The 22,206-nt window shown below is 42.7% G+C and overlaps 1 protein-coding gene and 1 long non-coding RNA gene across 4 annotated transcripts in view; one reads left to right on the top strand and one right to left on the bottom strand.

Annotated features, from left to right (window-relative positions):
- RAPGEF4 (Rap guanine nucleotide exchange factor 4) overlaps window positions 1-22,206 on the top strand; it is a 334,045-nt gene that overhangs the window by 309,993 nt on the left and 1,846 nt on the right. For all 3 annotated transcript variants that reach the window (XM_061435215.1, XM_061435208.1, XM_061435223.1), the window contains 5 exons: window positions 1,847-1,937; window positions 6,030-6,080; window positions 6,863-6,950; window positions 7,368-7,432; window positions 19,754-19,808. In XM_061435215.1, the coding sequence (XP_061291199.1) occupies window positions 1,847-1,937; window positions 6,030-6,080; window positions 6,863-6,950; window positions 7,368-7,432; window positions 19,754-19,808 (350 nt within the window). The remainder of the gene's footprint in view (window positions 1-1,846; window positions 1,938-6,029; window positions 6,081-6,862; window positions 6,951-7,367; window positions 7,433-19,753; window positions 19,809-22,206) is intronic.
- On the bottom strand, window positions 791-9,544 carry LOC133258539 (uncharacterized). Its single transcript, XR_009740074.1, has 2 exons — window positions 9,299-9,544; window positions 791-2,313 (listed from the first exon to the last, which is right to left on the bottom strand). It is a non-coding gene; the product is annotated as an uncharacterized LOC133258539 (long non-coding RNA).

The following is a 22,206-nucleotide window of genomic DNA, read 5'->3' as shown; positions in this document are numbered from 1 at the left end:
AGCCTGGCAGGGCCACGTGCACCAAGGGAGGAGAGAGGAAGTCTGCACACAGACATGGAGATGGAAAACCTGTAGGGGCCTGACGCTGCTGTTCTACACAGCAGCATAGGAGAGTCTTTCAGGAACTCAGGAATTTTTTTTTTTTTTTTTAATGTTTTTGCCTTTCTTATCTCTCTCTTCCTTCTGATTATGGGTGAATTTAGCCTTCAGGATAAATTGACTTCTGTTATTTAAATGTTATTTAAGCTGCACTATCCCACACAGTAGAACTCTTCACACAATCCAGCTGGAGAAGACTGTAGACTCAGAAACCAAGATCTTCACGCATTAGATGTAAACCTCGTGGCAGGAAGTATGTTTCGCGTGCTATTTTTGGAGAACTTCCATATATTCTATTGAAGCTCTTCGGCCTACCCAGAGCTTTGTGAAGTTGGGGGTCCAAATGTTATCCTTGCCTTTTGCAGGGGAGGGAGACTGAGGCAGAGAGAAATTTCGTGACTTACCTAGGGTGATCAAGTGACCAGAGCAGTGAGCACAAAAGCAGGTCTGGGGTCCTGCATGTCCTCTCATGGGCACACACGCAGGACGAAGGCAAGCCGTGTCCATGACCCTCCTCGCCACCTTCAGCCTGGGGTCTCTGAAGTTGCTCTCAGCCCCTGACCAGCCCTGCACAGATAAAGCCCCACCGCTTCCCCCAGCACTGCGAGAGACAAGCCATAGCTTCTCTAAATCTGTTTTCCCATTTCCACACAGACCATTTATGAAGCACTCTGCAAGGAGAACACAGGGAGCAAATGCAGCAATTTAATTAGCCTCTTGCAAAAATGCTAATCCAAACAAGATTTAATTATGATGTAGTCAACTTAGATAACCATATTGATTTGTGGTAAAGGATTTGTGTTCATTGCAAAATGAATTCTTCTTTCCCTTTGCAAGGAGTGGGTATGAAGAAGTTGAAGATTCCTTTTTTTCTTTCTTCTTAAGTTAAACCAAGCACCTAGACTAAATGTTGCAATTTGGAAAGAACCCTTGGTCTTGTCCCAAAATATTCTTATTCCCAAATATATATTCATAAAAGCTAATAATGGCATAAGTACAGATTCAAAATGATCGGCTTCATCAACATTGAAAAATTACAGGAAAAATAAGGTTATTTTTTGGTCATTTGTTTAGGTTATTAGCTGTGTGTGCGTGTGTTCAGTCATGTCCAACTCTTTGCAATCTCAGGCTTTCAGGCTCCTCTGTTCATGGAATTTTCCAGGCAAGAATACTGGAGTGGGTTGCCATTTCCTTCTCCAGGGTATCGTTTGACTCAGGGATTGAACCCCGGTCTCCTGCACTGGAGGGATCATGATTTGTAAATTGATATTTTTCAACGAATCAGAAGCATTACATGGCAGCCGGAAGCCCTGGCGGCTGCAGCAGCGTCATTTCCTTATTTCCCTCTCTTGCTACCAGAGCCTGAGGTGTCCAGCATTGACCTGGAATTCTCCAAGGACATTTTGCTGTGTCTCTTCCTAGCCCATGAGATGTTTTCCTCCAGGTCCACAGGGCTTTTAGCAAGCTTTGGGATTATAACAGCAATGCCTAGTGTAGGTGTCTTGAAATTCCTTCTCAAAACCTGAACCTAGATGGCTAATATCATCACCTTTCTAATATTACAGCAAGAAAAATCAAACAGCAGATCATGGTCACCCAAGTGGAACCTAAAGCATTAAATCTATCAGTGCCTGTTCTTGTAAAGGAGTCCTGACGACTATTAATGACCATCAGAAAATAGAACTCTAATTTGTTTATCTCTCTCCAAAGTGGCATTTTACTACAACATGTGCCTCTTGTGTTTCAGCTGTAAGGAGTACAAAAATCTGAATTCCTTTTTTGCCATCATCATGGGACTAAGTAATGTAGCTGTGAGCCGCCTGGCACTGACGTGGGAGGTAAGCACCAGCAGAGACCCAGCTGTGACTTTTGCCTTAAGAACAAAAGCACAAGCTCACCAGTGAGCTCTTTTTAACAGAAGTATCGCTCACACTTATGTAACAGTGGAAAAGGTGGGACACTTTGAGGGAGGTGATCTGTCTCCTTTTGCATCTGAGAGTGAATTTTAAATAAATAAATAAAAGGCATTGTCCGATGCAGTGGGGAGAGAAAGAGGGGGGTCTGAGTTTCTTGCTGTATACAATATAAATAATAATAAGTCTAGTTCCTAGGTGTAACCGGAATCAACAGCATTGCTTGCTTAACTTCAGAGGTCTTGCTCACAGATCCTGTTCTTCTCTGGTGTCTGCCTCTTGCTTTTGAAATAAGCTGTATCTGTAATTAAGAGAGGACAGAAGATCCATTTTTATCCAAGTAGTCATCTTGCTCCTGGGCGAATTAGCCAGAAGGCCAACTGTTTGGCCCAGCTTTGACCAAGTATCTCCTAACTACCTGGCAGACCTCTGTGGGTAGGAAGGAACAACAGTTGGCTAGAATTCAGTTTGGTGCCAAAGTTAAGCAGGTGTGTGGTGAATTTCTATGGCGAATACAATGAAAGTTTTGTTGACAGTTGGTTATTCGTGCTAGAGAACAGCTTCGTTTTTAATTAGCCAAGTACTCAAAATATGCCTGACCCCTTACATGTGGTATATAGTCAAAGAAATACTAATCTCTTATAGAACACAGACACAAAAATAGGCTCTTACTAAAAATAGAAAATGTGTCTGTAAGTGGGACACAAAAAGAGGGCAAGGAGTATACGAGAGAGACTTAATTCGCAAGGATGCTTTAAAAAAGTCCTGAAGTCAGCTGTTTGCATCTCTAAATGTTTTCCTTGAAACATTTTCCTCCCCACTTCCCTCTTGAATCTGTTTTTCTCCCTCTGTCCCGCCTCTGCATTCCCACTGTTTATAGAACAGGTCCTTACAGGTCCTTCTGTCTTGGGTTTCTCTGAAAATTCCAGGCAGATGCAGCACCCAGCAGCTCATCCCCCGAATATAGGAATGAGGGAATTGGTGAGGCCCGTGTGCCACACATCCCGGGCATCTTCCAGCTAGTGAAAGTTAATGCTGTCAAGAAATCTGAGCCGTGAAGCCAGGGTGCAAGCCTCTCCTTCTTGTAGCCCACGGCTCTTGGAATCTTTGGAAATCTAGGGTAACCTCTCAGAGAGTCTGCTTTCCTTTACCTGTTTCCAGCATTTAATCCTCTTGCAGAGTCCAAATGATTTGGTTGGGAAAATCAAAGAAGGTATGAAGGCTCATGGGGGTCGGGGAAGGCCAGGTCTAGGTATTCATAATAGGAGCTAGACCTTAAGGCTGTAGCATGGAGGAACACCCTCAGAGTTCCCTTTCCTGTGGTCTAAAGAGAAAAACAGGAGGCTGCTTGGGGCGGGGGGTGGGGGTGGAGGGAATGGGGTGCAGGCAGCCAAGACAGGGAGTTGCATCATCTAGTCCTTCATTCCACAAGGAGAGGCAGAAACACATCAGTCTGTGAGCTTGTGTTCCCATCCTTGCATGCTGCTGCAAAGAGGAGAGCCCCCTCGCATCGTGTATAAGCCTTTATCTGTTAAAGTGAAATGGAACTGGGTCATTCTGCAGGGAGAGCTTTCATTCTCAAGCATCTCTGATTTGGGTTCATCTTCCTGGACTTGCCGACCCCCTCCCACGCACTTCCCACACCACAGCAGTGAGCAGCAGCGGCAGCCTGAGGGACAGTGCCTGCCTTCCAGGAACTAGAGAGCAGGTGGGAGGCAGTCCAACAAAACAGAAAATGGAGTGAGACCATGTGGCATAGGGGATGCTTCCACATAGAGGAGAAGACTCATCTGAGATAAAGCCAGTGGGAGTGAGGACCCAGAGCCGAGGTTCTCGGCCCCAGTGGTAATGACTTTGGGTAGCATCATTCTTTGTTGTATGCATGAGGGTGGAGGGGCCTGTCCTGTGCCATGGAGGGGGCTAAGCAGCATGCACGGCGTCAACCTACTATATAACCAGTAGCACCTCCACCCACCCCACTATTGACATCAGGAAAGGTCTGCAGATATTACCAAATGAGGGTTAGTAAAAATTGACTCCACTTGAGAACCCCTGCTCTGGAAGCATGGGGTGTGGATTTTGTTATCGTTGCTGTTGTTCAGTCACTAAGCCGTGTCCAACTCTGCAATCCTGTGGACTGTAGCCCACCAGGCTTCTCTGTCCGTGGAATCCTCCAGGCAAGAATACGGAGTGAGTAACCATTTCCTTCTCCAGGGATCTTCCCAACCCAGGGATTGAACCTATGTCTCCTGCACTGGCAGGCAGACTCTTTACTACCGAGTCACCAGGGAAGCCCATGGGGTGTGCACAGATAATAGTACAGAGAGACACAAGTTTTATTCGCATGTGCACTCCTGCCTTTGACCCAAAAGCCAGCTAAGTAAAGAAAGAACTAGAGTGACTGACGTAACCAGAAGTCCCGTCAACTCCTCATTTTATAAGTTGTCTGTGTTCACGGAAAGTTATCACTGAGCACGGTGATTTGAATGCTCCATGGGGCATGAGACTCTTGTATCCCTTGATGTCCATGCCAGCCTTCGTCCCTTTGAACTTCCCCACTAAACAAGGATATCAAGTTTCCCTGAAACCCAGCTTGAAAAGAGGCACTAGAACAATGAGTTTATTATGAGGGTACTAGTTCCTAGAAACAAAAGAAGATGTTCTACAGTGTTTAAGGGCTTCCCCAGTGGCTCATCAGCAAAGAATCTGCCTGCCCAGCAGGAGAAGTGGGTTTGGTCCCTGGATCAGGAAGATCCCCTGGAGAAGGAAATGGCAACCCACTCTAGTATTCTTGCCTGGGAAATCCCATGGACAGAGAAGCCTGCCAGGCTACAGTCCATGGGGTTACAGAGAGTCAGACATGACTCAGCAACTAAACAAGAACAGTGTTTAAATGGGAATAGGTCAAACCCATTCACAGAAGAGAGAGAAAAGAGAGAGGAGCTTTGAGGGGATTGCAGAGGCCTGACAGGTGAGTCACTTGTTGCCAGTGGACGTCACTGGGAAGCAGAACTGAGCGGGGCATCCGAGGCTGCCGACCTGGTCAGCACCTTCGTGGTCTTGGAACAGGGAGCATCACACTGCTCTTTGGGTGGCCCTGTCAGAAAAGTTCAGCTTCACTATGGGCTCAGGACCTAGCAAAGTGAGAACCAACAGATTGAAAAATGATTCCTCACTGACCTACTGGTGTAAATGTATGGCTACAGTCAGTGGTTTCGAATCATCTGCCAAGATAAAACCATGAGAAATTACTAAATTGAGAGAACTATCAATTTTTGTATTAGAGCAGGGCTGAGAAATCCTGTGGGAGAAATGCTTGTGTAGGAAAGCATAGCGCAGAGAAGAGAAACAAGAGAAAAGGAGGCAGGAGAATTACAGAGGCTCTGACCATCACTAGCTGTGTGACTTTGGCATGTCATTTAATCTGATGGTTAATTTCTTCTGTCTATAAAACACAGTTTTAATCTAGCCAAATAAATATGTATTGAGCATTTACTATGTACCTGACATAGTGCTGCTACTCTTTTAGGCCCTGAGAATACAGCTGTAAAAAAAACTGATAAAAATCCCTGTTCTCTTGTAGGTTACATAGTAAAGGAAGAGGAGGGTTGAACTAGGTAGTTTCTAAAACTTTTAATTGTAATAATCTCTAAATTCTTCATCGTGGGAATCTGAGAGTTTAAAACAGTGCGGGGGGCAGGGGGGCGGTTAATGCCAAACCACTTGTAGTCCGGAAATACAGCCCTCTTTATGAATAATCCATTTCAGAAAACATTATAGAAAGCAGTAAGACCAAAAGCATCCATAGTTAATTTAGGTTCAACTAGGTTAAGACTTTTAAAAGATGAGATCCCTAAGATTATCCTCAAATGACAAGACAGATTACAGTCTAGCCTGTCTTAGAGATGTTTGATTAAGAGCCAAAAGAAGTACATTTCCCCTCGAAATGGTAACACACGATACATATCTAGATATTGAATCTGACATATGAGTGTGGCATTTTCATTTCATTAACAGAAACTGCCAAGCAAGTTCAAGAAGTTCTATGCAGAGTTTGAAAGTTTAATGGTAAGTGACAGTGGCTGCTTTATTCCATTCACTGTCTGCATTAATCCAATTTCTGATTAGCTGAAGTTCTCATTTCAGAAATTTTATCTGTCCTTGTATGACTTTAAGAAGTTTATGATCCCATTTTAGTGCTGCTAAAACAAGCATGTCTGACTAATGAATGGCACTCTCAGGTACTAACTTAAAGAGGACTTATGTCCCACATAAGGTCAATTTGTATAACTAAGAAAAGCAGTGTAATGGGATCCTTTCCATCCAGCACAGGTTGGCCAGGGTCTGGAAGCTGCATTTTCCTTGGCTTGCCAAATTATTTTTCCCCATCGGCAGGGAGGTGTTCACAGAAAAGGAGTGAGTGGGACTTGGCAGGAGTCATAGGAGAGTTTCAGAGAAGGCAAGTCGAGACTGGCAGCGCAAGGCAGCTAGGAGGGTGAGCTGGACTCCCCGGAAGGAGGCCGTGCTCCCAGGAGAAGGGGACTCTTGTGGTTGGGGGTTGTTTAACATTTTGTGTTGGCTCTCAAAGGGGATCTCTTCCCTAGATCCCTGGAGGCGTGTCTTCCTTTCAACAAAGAAAGGAAACAAAAAAATCTATTTATTTTCCTGTCATACGGGAAGTTGTTTTAAAACAAAAATCCATTTGTTTAACTAAATTTACCTTTCTTTTGTAGCTACACTTGATTCAGAACTACCTGATTGGGAGATAACAAGGCTGGGTTGGGTCAGGAGGTAGAAGGGGCTGGTGTATATTTCATTCGTCCTTAACCAGCATCTCTGTTTCTCTAAAGGATCCTTCAAGAAACCACAGGGCCTACAGGCTGACAGTAGCCAAACTGGACCCTCCTCTCATCCCCTTCATGCCTTTGCTCATTAAAGGTAATTCCAAGGAAATGCACAGGACGAGCCAGTGATGAGTGTATGGGGAAGAAAAGGAACAGGTGCCTAATCAGATTGACCTCCTTGGGAAGAATGATCCGAGTTTCCCACCTTCCTTGGTGTCTCCCCTCTGCCCTGACTTTTCTGAAAGGGTTGGCAAGATTATTGCAGGAGCGGGAGTCTGTGTGTGGTTTGGAAGACTTGAGAGTGAAACAGAGGGTTAGTTTGGAAATTTTAACTAAGCTCAGGTAAAATGCTTTTAGAAAGTTAAACACCTAACATAAAAGGAACTATTATCGGCTTTTTTCAGCTGCAGTGTTATGCAAATCCTTCAGCATAATCTAATGGTGCTATTGTGGTTTCTTTGTATGACATATTTCTGTTAGTGATTAGAATGTGACTTTTATTTCTTTGCAGATATGACATTTACTCATGAGGGGAACAAGACGTTCATTGACAATCTCGTAAACTTTGAAAAAATGGTACGTGTACAGTATTGTTAACCTTAACGACGATGTTTTTTTCAAATAAAAATTTGCATTTGTACTAATAAAGGAAATAATTTCCATATATGCTGCCGCCTTGAAAAGCTAGTTACACATAAAGGAGTTTTGAAATACTCGGTTCAAATTGGCTACGTCGTTTAGTCTGTCAGTCTCCTCTGTGACACTGAATGGTGTTTGTGCTGCGGCCTCAGCGGCAGCTAGCTTTTTTGCCGTGTGCCTCGTCCTCCGCTGCCTGTTGCTAAAATGCACGAATGTTCCAGAGCGACTTCCCTGTTGTTTTGTTGTTTGTGGAGCTAGACCGCCGCAGGATGCCTTTGAAATGTTGATATGCTGAGGCTGACTTCAGTGCATGTAGGTAAAAGGCAGCTCTACAGAAGCTCTTTGTTACAGAGCAGTCAGTCACCTGAATGTGTGCTCCTTAGTCCAGTAAAGTTCACCCAAGTTCAGGGCGGGAACTTGAACATCTTCCTTAACCGAAAACAAAATTTTTTTAGAAGGGAACAGTTGTGTGGAAGTGGTGCACATTCACTGTTTTCCAGCCCCTCCCACACCACCCCCCAGCCCCCCAAAAAAGCATTCATTACTTTGCAGTTAATTTTCTCATCTTCTGTGAAGCAATAAGGCAGGTCTTGCCAAAGCCTTTCTTTAGCGACATAGTGCATGCTCATGGCATGCTCCATTGTCTTCTAAATCCTTTGGCCGCAGCCCGCATGGATGGGGAGGTGCGATATTATCTCTGTGTGGATGAGCATGTGCCCGGGGTATACTTTGCAGCGGTGAATGTGGCACCACAGGAAAAGCCCAGGGCTGAGAGTTCAGGAGACATGAGAGTCAGCTTCATCACTTTGCAGCTGTCCCTTAAGTTCTCCATGGGTCAGTTTCCCCTACAGAAAATGGGGTGGTGCCCCCCACCCCCCAGCTACCCCTGGGGAAATCACTGGTGGGGCCAGGGTATTTAACTATTCCTGGAAGTCATAGAGTGTTATAAGCATTCTTACCAGAAAAATTGTTCTAACTGTTTCCTGAAATCCAGCTAATATGTGGGACTCTGGGAGAATTCAAAACATCCCACAGTCATCCTGTAAAGATCATACTATTCAGCCTTGAGAATGAGCTTATCGCAAAGCTCAGCCTGGTAAAGAACAGCAGCAAGTGCTGGGCACCAGGTCCTGCATCTTAAGCTTCTTAGGAAATGGCACCTGAGTCCACACTCCTCAAGGACAGTCTGTGGGGTGGTTTAGTCACTAAGTCATGTCTGAATCTTGTGACCCCACGGACTATAGCCCACCAGCTCCTTGTTCAGGGGATTCTCCAGGCAAGAATACTGGAGTGGGTTGCCATTTCCTTCTCCAGGGGAATCTTTCCAACCCAGGGACTGAACTCAGGTCTCCTGCATTGCAGACAGATTCTTACCAACTGAATTCGCCCTCTGGTACAGATTCTTTAAAGTCTGTGCTAGAGGGCAAATATTTCTTAGCAGTCTCCCCCTCCACCCATACCAAGGGTAGGGTATGAACATCTCTATTGTTGTGTCAGTTGAATAATTCTATGATCAAAGTAAAAACATTTGTTCACTTATTAGTATGGAGAATTAAACATAGTTCCCTAATTTCTCAAGAGAAAACTTGTTTTCCAGAAATGAAAGATATAGCAAATAGGTAAAGAACCTTCCAGATCACTTAGGCAGAAATACAGACCAAAGGGTGGTTAAGCCAACCATTTGACTATAAAAATACATGTGCACAGAGGCGTAGAAGTCAGCCTCCTAAAGAGTTGATTGAGCTTTAGAACTTTTGATTATTAATGTTAACTGAACAGAACAAACAAGAAAAGCAAAAATACCTGTCAAGGAGGATGAAATTTGTCTCATCTGGATCTTTAGATCTTGCTGTCGCATCTGTAACCTGGGAAGGAGAAGTCAAGACCGTATTTAATGGACATTAAGGGAGTTCCCCTGCCCCATCTCTGTACTTCATGCCCACAGCAGTGTGTTCTTACATGCCTGGCAGTGAGGAGAGAGGTCCTTCACAGCCTGCTCTGACAGAGTCCACTTTTGCTTGAAAGCAACTGAAGAGCTAAGATAGCAGTTCAGCTGCAATAACAGAAGCCCGAATTAATGATGGGTTACGCAAGATAAGTCTGTTCCTTTCCCACTTACATGTCTAAGTGTGGCAGCTCTGCTCCAGGAAGCAGTCACAATTCCAGCCTTCTTCTCTTGTGCCATTTCACCATCCACATGGTCCAAGATGGTGGACCAGCACCACCCCCATTCCAGCTAGAGGGAGGGGGAAAGGAAAAAGGTGAAGACCTGCTTCTTCCCTGTAGGGATGTGACCCAGAATTGCACGTAACCACTTGGCTCACCTTTTATCAGACAGAAGAAACATAGTCGCATGAAAAGAAAGAACGTGTAGCCCTTATTTTGGGTATCCAATGCCCCACTCAAAATTAAGGGGTTGTAATTACTATGAAAGAAAAGGGGAGAAAGAATACTGCAAGAGCACTATTATAATGGTTCTCTGCTCCAGCAGTGATATATTTTATTTCATTTGCTAAATCACAGTGTGAGAAAGCTGAATTTTATAACTGCCCTTCCATGAGTTAGGTGTTACTGAAAAATGAACTGGAATTTCAAAAAAGGATTTATGTTTTTTAAACCTGGCTTTGACCAGCCTGGCCCTTGGTGCCAACTTTTCTAACCTTTTCTCCCCATAAGCTAGCCCACCCTGCTCTCATACCACCACCACCGCCACTTAACTCCCACTAGTGACTGCTGTTAGTACTGTATTCCTGGGGAAGGACGTATCTGTTTCCCTTTCCAGGTTGATATGTGCGCAGCTTGCCCCTCATTCATCAGCGAGGCCACGGTGGTGAGCAAAGCTGGCAGCCTTCATGGGGCTGGTAGGCTGTATCCCTTGAGGGAGTCCCTGCCCGGGGCAGAAGTCACCTGGGTAGTTGGGGACACAGATGCTTTTTTTGGTGGCAGCATTGCACAGTCACAGTGAGCTGCTGTGCCAATCCTAAGTATTTTTATTTTGAACCTCTTCACCCTTGGGGTATGAAATGAGGATTAGAGAATTTGTTGCATATTGGTTTTCAGGATTTATGAGTATGAACAAAAGAGAATTCACACTCTGATCCTATGCAAAAAAAAAAAAAACAGACATTCTTTCATTTGGGGGAAACATAAAGGAGTATTCAAAAAAATGTTTGAATAAAGCCCTTTGTAGCTTTCTATGGCATACATGAATATTTATAACATTTAGGAGGTAGACTAGCAATGGATCAGAGGATAATATGCTGGCCGGCTGCCACTACCCCAGGCTGCATGAAGCATGCTGATAGCCACAGTTGCTGCTGTATTAGGAGGTTGGTTCTATTTCAGACATACCCATATCTAGGTGAATTTATTTATTAATATTATTTTAAGATAGTCATTTTATTTGGAATGAGAAGCCTGAGGAAAACCTCTGTTCTTCTGGAAACATTAACAGAAGCTAATTTATAAAGGAAGAAAAATGTTTTGAATCATTATATTTGGGTATTGCTAATCATGCCGTTACATTATTAGCAACAATTTTCTATCATCAATAACATTATTACAAGATTCATGGTGAGAGCACTGGACTTATATCAAGCTATGGAAAAAATAATCTCCACGTAAAACTCTATAAGTGTTCAAATCTACCCATTTCCCAGACCTTTTCAACACAATAGAAATCTTTCAAAGGACTTTGAAAGTTTACTTCTTTATACAGAATACATGATCTGGGCTAAATGTAGATTTTCCAAAGGGTATGTTTCAAAGCAATTAAATATGTGTTGAGTGTCTAAGCAAAAAATTTTGCTAGGAAATATAAAGAAAGTCCTTGGCTTTTAGATTATATGCAGTTGAAAATAAAACATAACACATAAAAATCAATAAAAGATGTAAAACTAGTTCAAAACAGTAATAAAAGAGATGTCAGAATGGAGAAAAGACAGTTTCTTCAGCAAGTTGTATTGGAAAGTCTGGGCATCCACATATAAGTCAATGAACTTCGAACAATCCCTCACACTATACACAAAAACAAATTCAGAATGGCTTAAAGACTTAAATATAAGATATGACACCATAAAAATTCCTAGAAGAGAACAGAGGGAAAGCATTCTCTGACATAAATTGTAGCAATGTTTTCTTAGGTCAGCCTCCCAAGGCAATAGAAAAAGCTAAAATAAACAAACAAGACATAATCAAACTTACAAGCTTTTGCATAGCAAAAGAAACTATAAACAAAATGAAACCTAAGGAATAGAAAATACTTGCAAATGATGCAACTAACAAGGGCTTAATTTCCAAAATATTCAAACCGCTCCAACAACTCAAAAACAACCAACCAACCTGATTTTAAAAAATGGGCAAAAGACCTAAATAGACATTTCTCCAAAGAAGACATACAGATGGCCGACAGATACATGAAAAGATGTTTAGCATCACTGATTATTTGAGAAATGCAAATCAAAGCTACAATGAGGTACCACCTCATACCAATCAGAATGGTCATCATCCCAAGATCTACAAATAACAAATGCTAGAGAGGGTATGGAGGAAAGGGAACCCTTACACACTGTTGATGGGAATGTAAATTGGTACAGTCACTATGGAAAACAGTATAGAGGTTCCTTAAAAAACTAAAAATAGAACTACCATATGATCTTCCCTGGTGGCTCAGAGGTTAAAGCATCTGCCTCCAATGCAGGAGACCAGGGTTCGATCCCTGGGTCGAGAAGGAAATGGTAACCCACTCCAGTATTCTTGCCTGGAGAATCCCATGGACGGAGAAGCCTGGTGGGCTACAGTCCACGGGGTCACAAAGAGTTGGACACAACTGAGCGACTTCACTTCACTTCACCATATGGTCTAGCAATCCCACTTCTGGGCATATATCCAGAAAAGATGAAAGCTCTAATTAGAAAAGATAACACACACTCCAATGTTCATGGCAACACTATTTACAATAGCCAAGACATGGAGACAACCTAAATGTCCATTGACAGATGAATGGAGAAAACAGATGTGATATATATGTGTGTGTGTGTTAACAGACTACTGCTGCTGCTACTGCTAAGTCACTTCAGTCGTGTCCGACTCTGTGTCACCCCAGAGATGGCAGCCCACCAGGCTCCCCCATCCCTGGGATTCTTCAGGCAAGAACAGTGGAGTGGGTTGCCATTTCCGTCTCCAATGCATGAAAGTGAAAAGTGAAAGTGAAGTCGCTCAGTCGTGTCTGACTCTTAGCGACCCCATGAACTGCAGCCTACCAGGCTCCTCCTACTCAGGCATAAAACAGACTACTACTCAGGCTTAAAAAAAGAATACCATTTGCACCAACACAGATGCACCTAGAGATCATACTACATGAAGTCAGTCAGATAAAGACAAATATCATATGATATCACTTACATGTGGAATCTAAAAGTGATACAAATGAACTTATTTACAAAACAGAGACAGACTCAAAGACATAGCAAACAAACATGGCTACCAATGGGGAACCAGGGTTGAAGGGATACACTGGGAGTTTGGGATTAACAGATGCACACTAATATACATAAAATAGATAAACAACAAAGACTGTATAGCACAGGGAACTATATTCAATATCTTGGTAACAGACTATAATGGAAAAGAAAAAATATAGACTTATACATGTATATGCATAACTGAATCATTTTGTGTACACCTGAAACTAATACTGTAAATCAACTATACCTCTATTTTTAAAAAGGTGTGAAAAAGCAAAATGCAAAGGAGGTAGTAACTTCTTATATCAGAGAAAAATAAAACCATGTTAAATACAATATAATATAATCAAATCCAGACTTGTTACTCTGAGCACCCATTCAGCCTCATCTCACACTTCATCTTCTCTGTACTCAGTCCAAGTTAGTGAGACCAACCTGCTTTCCTTCCTTTCTGCCTCAGGGCTTCTGCACTAGCTGTTACCTTTGCCTGAAACTGTCTTCCTCCAGCCTTCACCAGCCTGACTTTCACATCATTCAGGTCTCAGTTCATGCGTCCCTCCCTCCAAGCAGGCCTCCCTGACCACTCTTCAAATGTTCTTCTATGCTCCACACCTCGCCAGCCAGCTGATTCTCAACAGATAACCTTGCTTCAACAACTGGCTTCACGTTTTAAAATGATCTTTTTTATTGTCTCTTCATTGCTTATCTTCTCCACTAGAATGTAAATGTCCTAGACCAGGTATCTGATCTATTCCGTTCACTGATATTTCTCTAGCACCAAGAAAGGTGTCTGGCATGTCATAAGTATGAAAGAAATATTTGTTGCATAAAAGAATAATCCTATTCCGGTGTTAGATTTAGCGAGATAGGACAACACACTAAAGCATTTATAAAGGAATTTATGTAACGATTTAACCCAAATGCATTTTTCTGTCTTATTAGAAAACCTGATAAAGCAGAATGTCCCAAGCATCTTCTATTACCAATACGTTACCTCAGTGGACACTATTCTGTCCACCCTCCTCCCTGTGGTGCTCTGTCGGTCCTTGAGTGCCCTTCCCTGCACACAGAGATGCACAATACTCTGCAAGAGCCCACAGAGACACCTGCGCTGCCATGGCCATGGCCATCGTATGTACAGTATACCATGAGCATCATGCTTATTACATGCTTGTATCTGTATGCCACTCACCTCTTAGATATTAAAGATCTGTAGGATGAGACAGGAGCCAGGATTCTTCCTCAGGGAAACATATAGTGAAGACTGGCTCAGCTCCTGGGCCATTTTATCTTTTATCTCTGGTCCTCACCATGCATTTATTTCCACTTGGTTGCTGTCATGGGCACAATCTTGGCAGGTGAGAGGCAGATATACTTCTACATATATACGTGGGAAAAAATTATTGTCCCAGTATATGAGGATCTGAGTGAAATAATCAGAATGGTGTGAATGTGGTTTTACACATGGTAAGCTGGGAGTAATTGACTGAGGTCCTGTATCTGACAGGATGGGGGCAGAGTCAAGTCAGAAGGGGCAGAAAGAAGAAAGGAGAGAGCAGTCTGGCCAACCTTTAAGAACAAGGTGGGCAAAGGTCTCAAGGGGCAATAGAAGGAAAGACATAAACTGTTGAGGGCAGGAGTGCCTACTTAAGGGAGCAGGGAGGGAGCTTGGCCTGAGGGAGGAAGGCTGTTTCCACAACTGCTATGAAGGGGAGGAGGTCAGGAGAGGAACAGTGCCAGGTGCTACTGCCCGGAGGGCCTGCTGGCCTGAACCTGAAAAGCAGACAAAGGAGTCTGCTCCCCTCCAGGGACAGGAGAGTGAAGGGAAAGCTCAGACCCGGCACAGGAGTCAGTACAGAGCTGGCCAGAAGAGCAAGATGGCTGGGGAGAGCTGGTGGGCTGTTGGCCATCTGGATAGGAGTGATGGTGTAAGGTGGCCAGCCCATCCCTGAGGGGAGGGTGCCACAGAAGGTAAACAGGGAAGCCCAGACCCCAAGGACCCATCTGAGAAGAGCCCTCTCTGACACCTCCTTGGATTCAAGGGAAAGGAATTACTTGCCTCCTAGTCGGAGAAGGTGATGGCATCCCACTCCAGTACTCTTGCCTGGAAAATCCCATGGGCGGAGGATCCTGGTAGGCTGCAGTCCATGGGGTCACTAAGAGTCAGACACGACTGAGCGACTTCACTTTCACTTCTCACTTTCATGCATTGGAGAAGGCAATGGCAGGCAACCCACTCCAGTGTTCTTGCCTGGAGAATCCCAGGGACGGGGGAGCCTGGTGGGCTGCCATCTCTGGGGTAGCACAGAGTTGGACACGACTGAAGTGACTTAGCAGCAGCAGTAGTTTGAGGGAGATCTGCACTGGGGAAGGAAACGGCAACCCACTCCAGTATTCATGCCTGGAAAATCCCATGGACTGAGAAGCCTGGTGGGCTACAATCCATGGGGTCACAAAGAGTCGGACACGACTGAATGACTGAACGACTTTGTGTGTGTGTGTGTGTGTGTGTGTGTGTGTGTGTGTGTGTGCGCGCGCGCGCACTGGGGACCACAGCCTCAGAGCCTCTCACATGGGCCAGGCGTGACTGCCCACAGCTGTTCACTCCCTTGCTAGATGGCATCTTTGTGCTGGTCACTCTGCAACTCAGACCCTAGAAGGACATCTGCCTCTGGGTCGCTCTGTTTACAGCTTGATACAGAAATACTACTAATGTTACTATATTTTATATATATAATGTATATAAATAACATTTAATACAATCAATAAATACCTGACACAGGGTCACTGGGTATGCACTGTCTACACCTTTATCCAGACCAGACTCTCATATTGGTCAGCTGTCCCACTGACCTGCCCAATAGGACAGGCCCAAAGCCTGGGAGGTGCCCTTAAAAGGGTTGGTCTTGTTAAGACACATTACCAGGTTATATGTGAGTTCTTTGGACTACTCTTGCAAATTTTCTTAAAATTTGAAATTACTTCAAAATAAACACTGAGGAGAAAAAAAAAAAAACCTGAGGGTAGTTACAGAAACCTTGGCTTGCTACCTCATTTTTCCTTCCTGAGCTTCCCCGTGTGAGTTGACATCCTGAGGGAGATTCATCAGCTTTCAGTTGGGTCCTTGTCTCATCCCTGTAGGTGAGGAACTGTATAAACATAATTCTTGCAAATAAGTTCTGAAGACCTGTACTTAGAATTAGTCTCAAGGAAAGTGGTGGTCCTGGGAAATTTGGAATGTGGATTCCCAAGGGGAAGCCTGGCATTCTTGGTTTGCATCCACCAGCGTAGGCTGATGAGTGAACCCTAAGTGGGGCCTTCCCAGGGCAGGGGCTGCGGGGGGGGGGGTGCTGTATCAGAGTCAGGGCAGGTGTAGAGAAGGACTTGCTCTGCCCACCTGCTCTGATCCAGGTGCCTTCTAAAGCAGCATGTTCTCCTCACTTCGTCCCTGAATTACAAATCATTGTTTTAACAAGCCAGTTGCTAATAGGAATGTGTCATAACCCTGGGTTTGCTGGGATGGGAAAAACAAAAAAAGATGAGAAGCTCTGCTTTGGAGTGATCAGGTATTTTCCCACTGGCTAGCATTGTAGGAAAGTTGCCTGGCCTGCTCCAGGCAGGCCAACCTGCTCCAGCAGGGCCCCAAAGCCTAGGGTATAATTTTTGGCTTCATCCCTGCTGTGGCAGTTGGATAATACAGCCTATATCTTTTAACCTTAGTTTTTGCCAACTTTCACTGAGAATAGCAATGAATAAACAGTCACCCGCTGTCAAAAATGACACACAAGACTTAAGTCTGCAGAAGAACAGAAAGACTAACTGGATGGCTTTTGGTGATGATAAATGCAAAATTCTCCACATTGGCCCATGAAACCACCTGCACATCTACAGAGAAGGAAGTTCAGTGAAGAGGGCTGAGAGGTTTAATTAATTCACTAGAAGTTCAAGTATCAGCAATGTGGCTTTTTTTTAAATTGTGGACTTCAATCTAGAGAGCTGTCTAGAAGAGACCTGAGAAATTGTTGAAGAAAATGGGGATATTTAGGCTGAACCAGAATAGATGTGGGGGTGAAGAGAGGGCCATGATAGTATCTTCAAGTATTTGAAGAACTGTCCTAAAAGAACTAAACGTGTTTGTTGTGGCTTCAGAGCTCAGAGATAGGATGCTAGGATAAACGGGGTGAAAAACAGAGGGGCAAACACTTGGGCTCAAAATGATAAGGAAATGTCTAGTAGTCATAAATGTTGAAAAATGCAAGGGGTTGACCTTGGAGGTAATGAGTTCCTTATTGCTGGATGCATTCAAACAATGAGGGGCCAGTATCTGTAGGCAAGCTTTGATGGCATTATGCCCCTGGAGATAGTTAAGGGAACTTCTGAACTCTCCTGCAAACCCAGGAAAGCACCTATAGCATATTAAATATTGCATTCCATGGGTCAGTTGGTACAGACGAGGGTAGGGTTATCAAGTTAACTCTTCTTTGGCTTTGAGAAAGCATTCTGTAGCTGCAGTGACCAGCAGAGCTAATGGAGTCCGGGCTCTGCTACTGCTAATGTTACATCTTCTAACATTATTGTGCAGCCATCTCAGAGAGAAAGAATGGGCCTCGTTGCAAAGCCAGATTTGGATTGCAAAGTTAAACTGAAGTTATCTTTGAGTACAATTAAAAGGGATACGTCAAAATTAAAACCATTGTTAAAATTAATCAAAGATTTAGAAAGGGAGAATGAACTCCAGAGCTGGAAATTACTGATTTAAACAATTGTTCTCACATTTTAAACTACATAATGAGCTAAAAATTATGAAGCCTCAGAGTATAGCTGTAAAGAGTAGTCTTAAAACCAAAGTCAGAATGAAATGTTTTAGCTTTCAAAACTAAAAAGCAGAACAATTACTCCCTACAAAATGGTATAGGAAGAGGTTTCTGACCCCTGCTAATTATTTTATTATTCTTCAGAGGGGCATACTGGCAGCATTTCCCAGGCTTCCTAGTAATTACATTCCATTCAATATCTGAAGAATTACAATAATTCTACATGGAATATACTTGTGCCCTTCGGATGCAAAGCCTTTGGAGAAGTGAAAAAACAACTTAAAGTAAATTAGCAGGAAAATTATCGTAGTTACTGTTTATTTCAGGGCTCCATATATCAGAGGCTAATTATACATTGTATGTTACGTTTTCTTGGAGGTATTTGTAATATATTTCTCGTGCTGATCAACGGATGTGCTGGTTTTCAGGATCCTTTATGAAAGTGAAGTTCAAACTTTTCCGATTACTTCTTTGTGTATGAGAAATTACCCACTGCAGACACATGTCCCTTCATGCTTGCCAGAGTCCTCAAAGCAGTAATATTCAGCGAGGCATTATGAACGTTCACCTGTGTGTACTTGTAAAACTTCAACTCTTCTATGAGAAAAATTCCCTCCCAAAAAAGTTTATTTTTTTAACACTGTGTCAGTTTTCTCAGAGTCATCTTCTAATTTTGGCAAGCCGAGGTTTCAGTGAGAGAAGAAAGTAAGGACTGGAGTTAAATAGCCACTCAGAGATTAGAAAGTCTCTTTTCCTGGCCAGAACCTTATCAATTTTCTGCTCGTATTAGAATTAATCCACCATCTCTGAGGGACAACCTTGAGAAAAGTATCCCTGAGATGTTACACAGAGACTGAGGGTCCCAGTTACCCTCAGAATGGCAGGAGCAAGAAACAGTGGCTCAGAAACAGTGCTTTAGCCTCGTGTCTTTCCTCAGGTTTCTGTCCATTTCTTTCCTCCTTTCTTTGTTTTTAACTCAGTTGAGTGCAGTTCAATAGGTTTCCTTATAAGTTTTTATGGTAGCCAAAATTTAGGCATTAAGATTACTTAATGACAAAATTAACAAAGGTTAAATAAATTATGATCCATCCACATGACTGAATACCTGGTTATTTTTTAAAAAGATTTTAAAGTGCAGATGGCATGGAAAAGTTATAATGCCATATGAAACAATTCAAATCAAAACAAAAATATATGACTTCCATTTTTTAAAAACTGCTTATATATATTTATTTTTAAAATATTAGAAGGGAATGTACCAAAATATAGCTGAAATTACTCTGTGAAGCAATATTCTGTGTGATTTTTTTACTTAGTTCTCAACATTTTCTAGATTTTGTGATTTTTCTAAAATGTGCATGTGTTACTGTTATAATCAGAAAGGATGAAGGAGGTGAAGAGGGAGGGAATCACATAATTAAGGTTAATGTTAAAATACACACTTTTGCTGGAAGATGGAAAAGGCTAATAATGCTTAATGTATAGAAAACTGTGGAGATAGAGTATCTATGACTATTCTGTCAAGATCATCAAATATCTCATTACTGTTTACAGTGAGGAACTTGACAAGCTAAACCCTCTCCAAACAGCTACAAATTCTCTTGCAAATTCACAGTGACCTCAGGAGAGGATGGTAAGAACTGGTCCTGAAGAGTAAGGTTCAGTCTCAGGAACAACGGCCTGCTTTTTACATCCTAAGGAATAAGCAATTAGACTAAAGATATGCCAGTAGTATTCCTCACTTGACAAATACCTTGTATGTGTATGTGGGTGGTAGGGGGTGCCTCTGTCAAGTAATTAAACAGGTTATATATCAACCAGTTGCCTCCAGATGATCAACAGATCAGAACCTGCTATTTTTCATGGTCCCAGGTATCACTAAAGTAAATAATGGTGTGGGTTTTTTTTTGTTTTTTGTTTTTGGATTCTACACTAAGCTTACCTGCATTTCAGTTTTTTTCTTTTTTTTTTTTTTTTAGCGAATGATTGCAAATACTGCCAGAACAGTGAGATACTGCAGGAGCCAACCCTTCAGTAAGTTAAATGCTGCCACAATATGGATCTTGGTGATTAAGTCCTTTTTAATGGGCTACAGAGACATTCTGGAAGCCGGGACAATATTTGATTGTGTCAGAGACGCTTTGAATCGTGAATCTCATTGGACAAGGGCCTTGTGTTTAAAGATTTTCTAGCTGTAAAACTAGAAAATAACCGTAAGAATATTATTTTATGAATGAACTCAGAAAGTTCATTTGCTCTTTTCAGAATGGATAGAGACAGCTAAGGCACGAATGCCAACAAACCCTGCCTCTAACCAACTCTCTTTATGACTCACTGCTTCATGTTAAGAAACTTACATCAACTCATGATGACTCATTCCATCGTTTATAAACTGGGAAGGATAATATTTATTGTCTCTTGGAGTGTTGAGAGACCGCCTGAATGTGTATAAGCACACTTGTAAAAGGTCCCTTAGCAGGAATTCATATTATATTTCTAGTATTTCGAGGTGAATTAAGGTGCTTTTCTTAAATCTGCACATTTAGTACAACAGCTGGTATGATAAATGCTTTAATATGAAACTGTCACTGATAATAAATAGCAAGTTTAAACTGTTGGGAGTTAAGTGGCATCATCGCACCAGATCATCGTGCTGGGCCAGTGCTACTGTTTCCTCAGGGCTGGGACTTTGGGTGGAGCTTGGAGCCTTGGCTCCCTCCAGCTGGTCTGGGAGTGAGAAGGTGGCCCCTGTAAAGTTTTGTGCCAGCTTCATTGTATGAGTCACTTGAAGCCATTGGGCTCATTAATTTAACACGATAGTCTGACATAGACATGACTGCGAGGCTACCAGTACCATCCCCTCCAATAAACCTAGTGCCCAGGGACTAAAGTTTCTCATTCTATTCATCAGAGCCATCTTTGCTCTTCTTAGCACAGGGCTGGCCCAAACGAAGGGTTTGCTAACACAGGATACCAGAATTGCTAAACATTTATTTTGTAATGCCTGGGGGTTGGGGGGTCTAGGAAAAATAGTCTTGTCTTAAGGAGCAAGATCCTTAAGAAAAAATTTTGTTCAAGTGATTATGTCTCCTCTTTCTCCCAAAACGAGAACAGTTTGCACATCATCACTTGTTCTTATGTGGATTCTGCCAAAATTAAAGTGTCTCGTATCTCTTCATCTAGAAATGTACTATATGTATAAATACATGGTCATAAAGCAGTTATACAAACAAGTATGAAAATATATAGGTGATGACTACAACAAGGGTTCATAACCTAGAATCCACCGCCCTTCAGGGGGGTCTAGGAAATTCCTGAAATTAAACACAAAATGTCTAAGAGGGTTCAAAGCCTTGAGAAGGTTCTCCATGAGGTCCAAGAACCAAGATAGAATATATTTTGTTCTATAAGCTCCTTTGGAAGTATAATCCTACATTCTCCTACATCTCCTAGAGACATGGTGGGGGGATATATATATATTTCCACTGCATTTGTTGAAGTTATCAGTAACCGCTAGTAAACAACAGCTGCTCGGCTCTGAAGTCAACAATCTATAGATACAGCTATAGGAATAGATTCATAAACATTGTGGGAATATGTACAATGTAATTATAGTATATTGTACATGTAGAGTACACTGCCAGTGACAAGCAAGGAAATTAAGCACTGTGGTATTATTTATATGTGATAATTATACTGATGAGTTTCTTCTTAGAGCAAGTGGGGCCTTTGTATCTTCTCTCTGCTTTTCTGTGTTCAGACCTGCAACACTCCCCTTCACCCCCCCATGCAGATGGCATTCTAATTGTCTTTGGGAGTGGTGTGTGGATCTAAGGAGAACAGATGGACGGCAGAAGGCAACGTGCTATGGGAAAAAGGACGCTGGTCCAGAGTCCAGGCTGGCTCGGCCGCCCCTGGTGTCCCACACTGGCATCCGTGGGTCAGAGGCCACCCAGGGACCATGGCTGAGATGTTGGATCTAAATGGAGCTTTTTCCCCCTTTTATTCCGAAATAATGTAATCATTCAAAAATGGAAGAATTCCCAGGGAAGAAATCCAGATTTCTCATTTCTCTAGAAAAATAGGAAGATCCGCCAACTCAGGATACAGGAGCCAGATAGTCACTTCTGAAGGAAACTATCTTTCCCATTCACCAGAGGTCAAATGACCTTCCTCATTCACATCTATTCCCTGTATAGGCATCTGATTGGGCATTTTATTCTTCTTTCAGCCTGGTTTTAGGGAAATTGGTTGACTTCTGATCGCTCTGGTGCTCAAATGCTTTGGGGAGTGGATGAAACTAGAATGGTAACTGGGATTTCAGAACAAATAGCATCAGAGAATTGAAAGTCTAGTAGAAGTCATGACTTCAGCCTGAGATTTTTTTTTTTTTTCCCTGAGTATGGACAGTCATACAATCTACGGAGTAATG

The sequence above is a fragment of the Bos javanicus genome, chromosome 2 (assembly GCF_032452875.1).
Source record: "Bos javanicus breed banteng chromosome 2, ARS-OSU_banteng_1.0, whole genome shotgun sequence".
In the NCBI taxonomy this organism is placed as follows: domain Eukaryota; kingdom Metazoa; phylum Chordata; class Mammalia; order Artiodactyla; family Bovidae; genus Bos; species Bos javanicus.
This window is presented reverse-complemented; position numbering and strand designations above follow the sequence as displayed.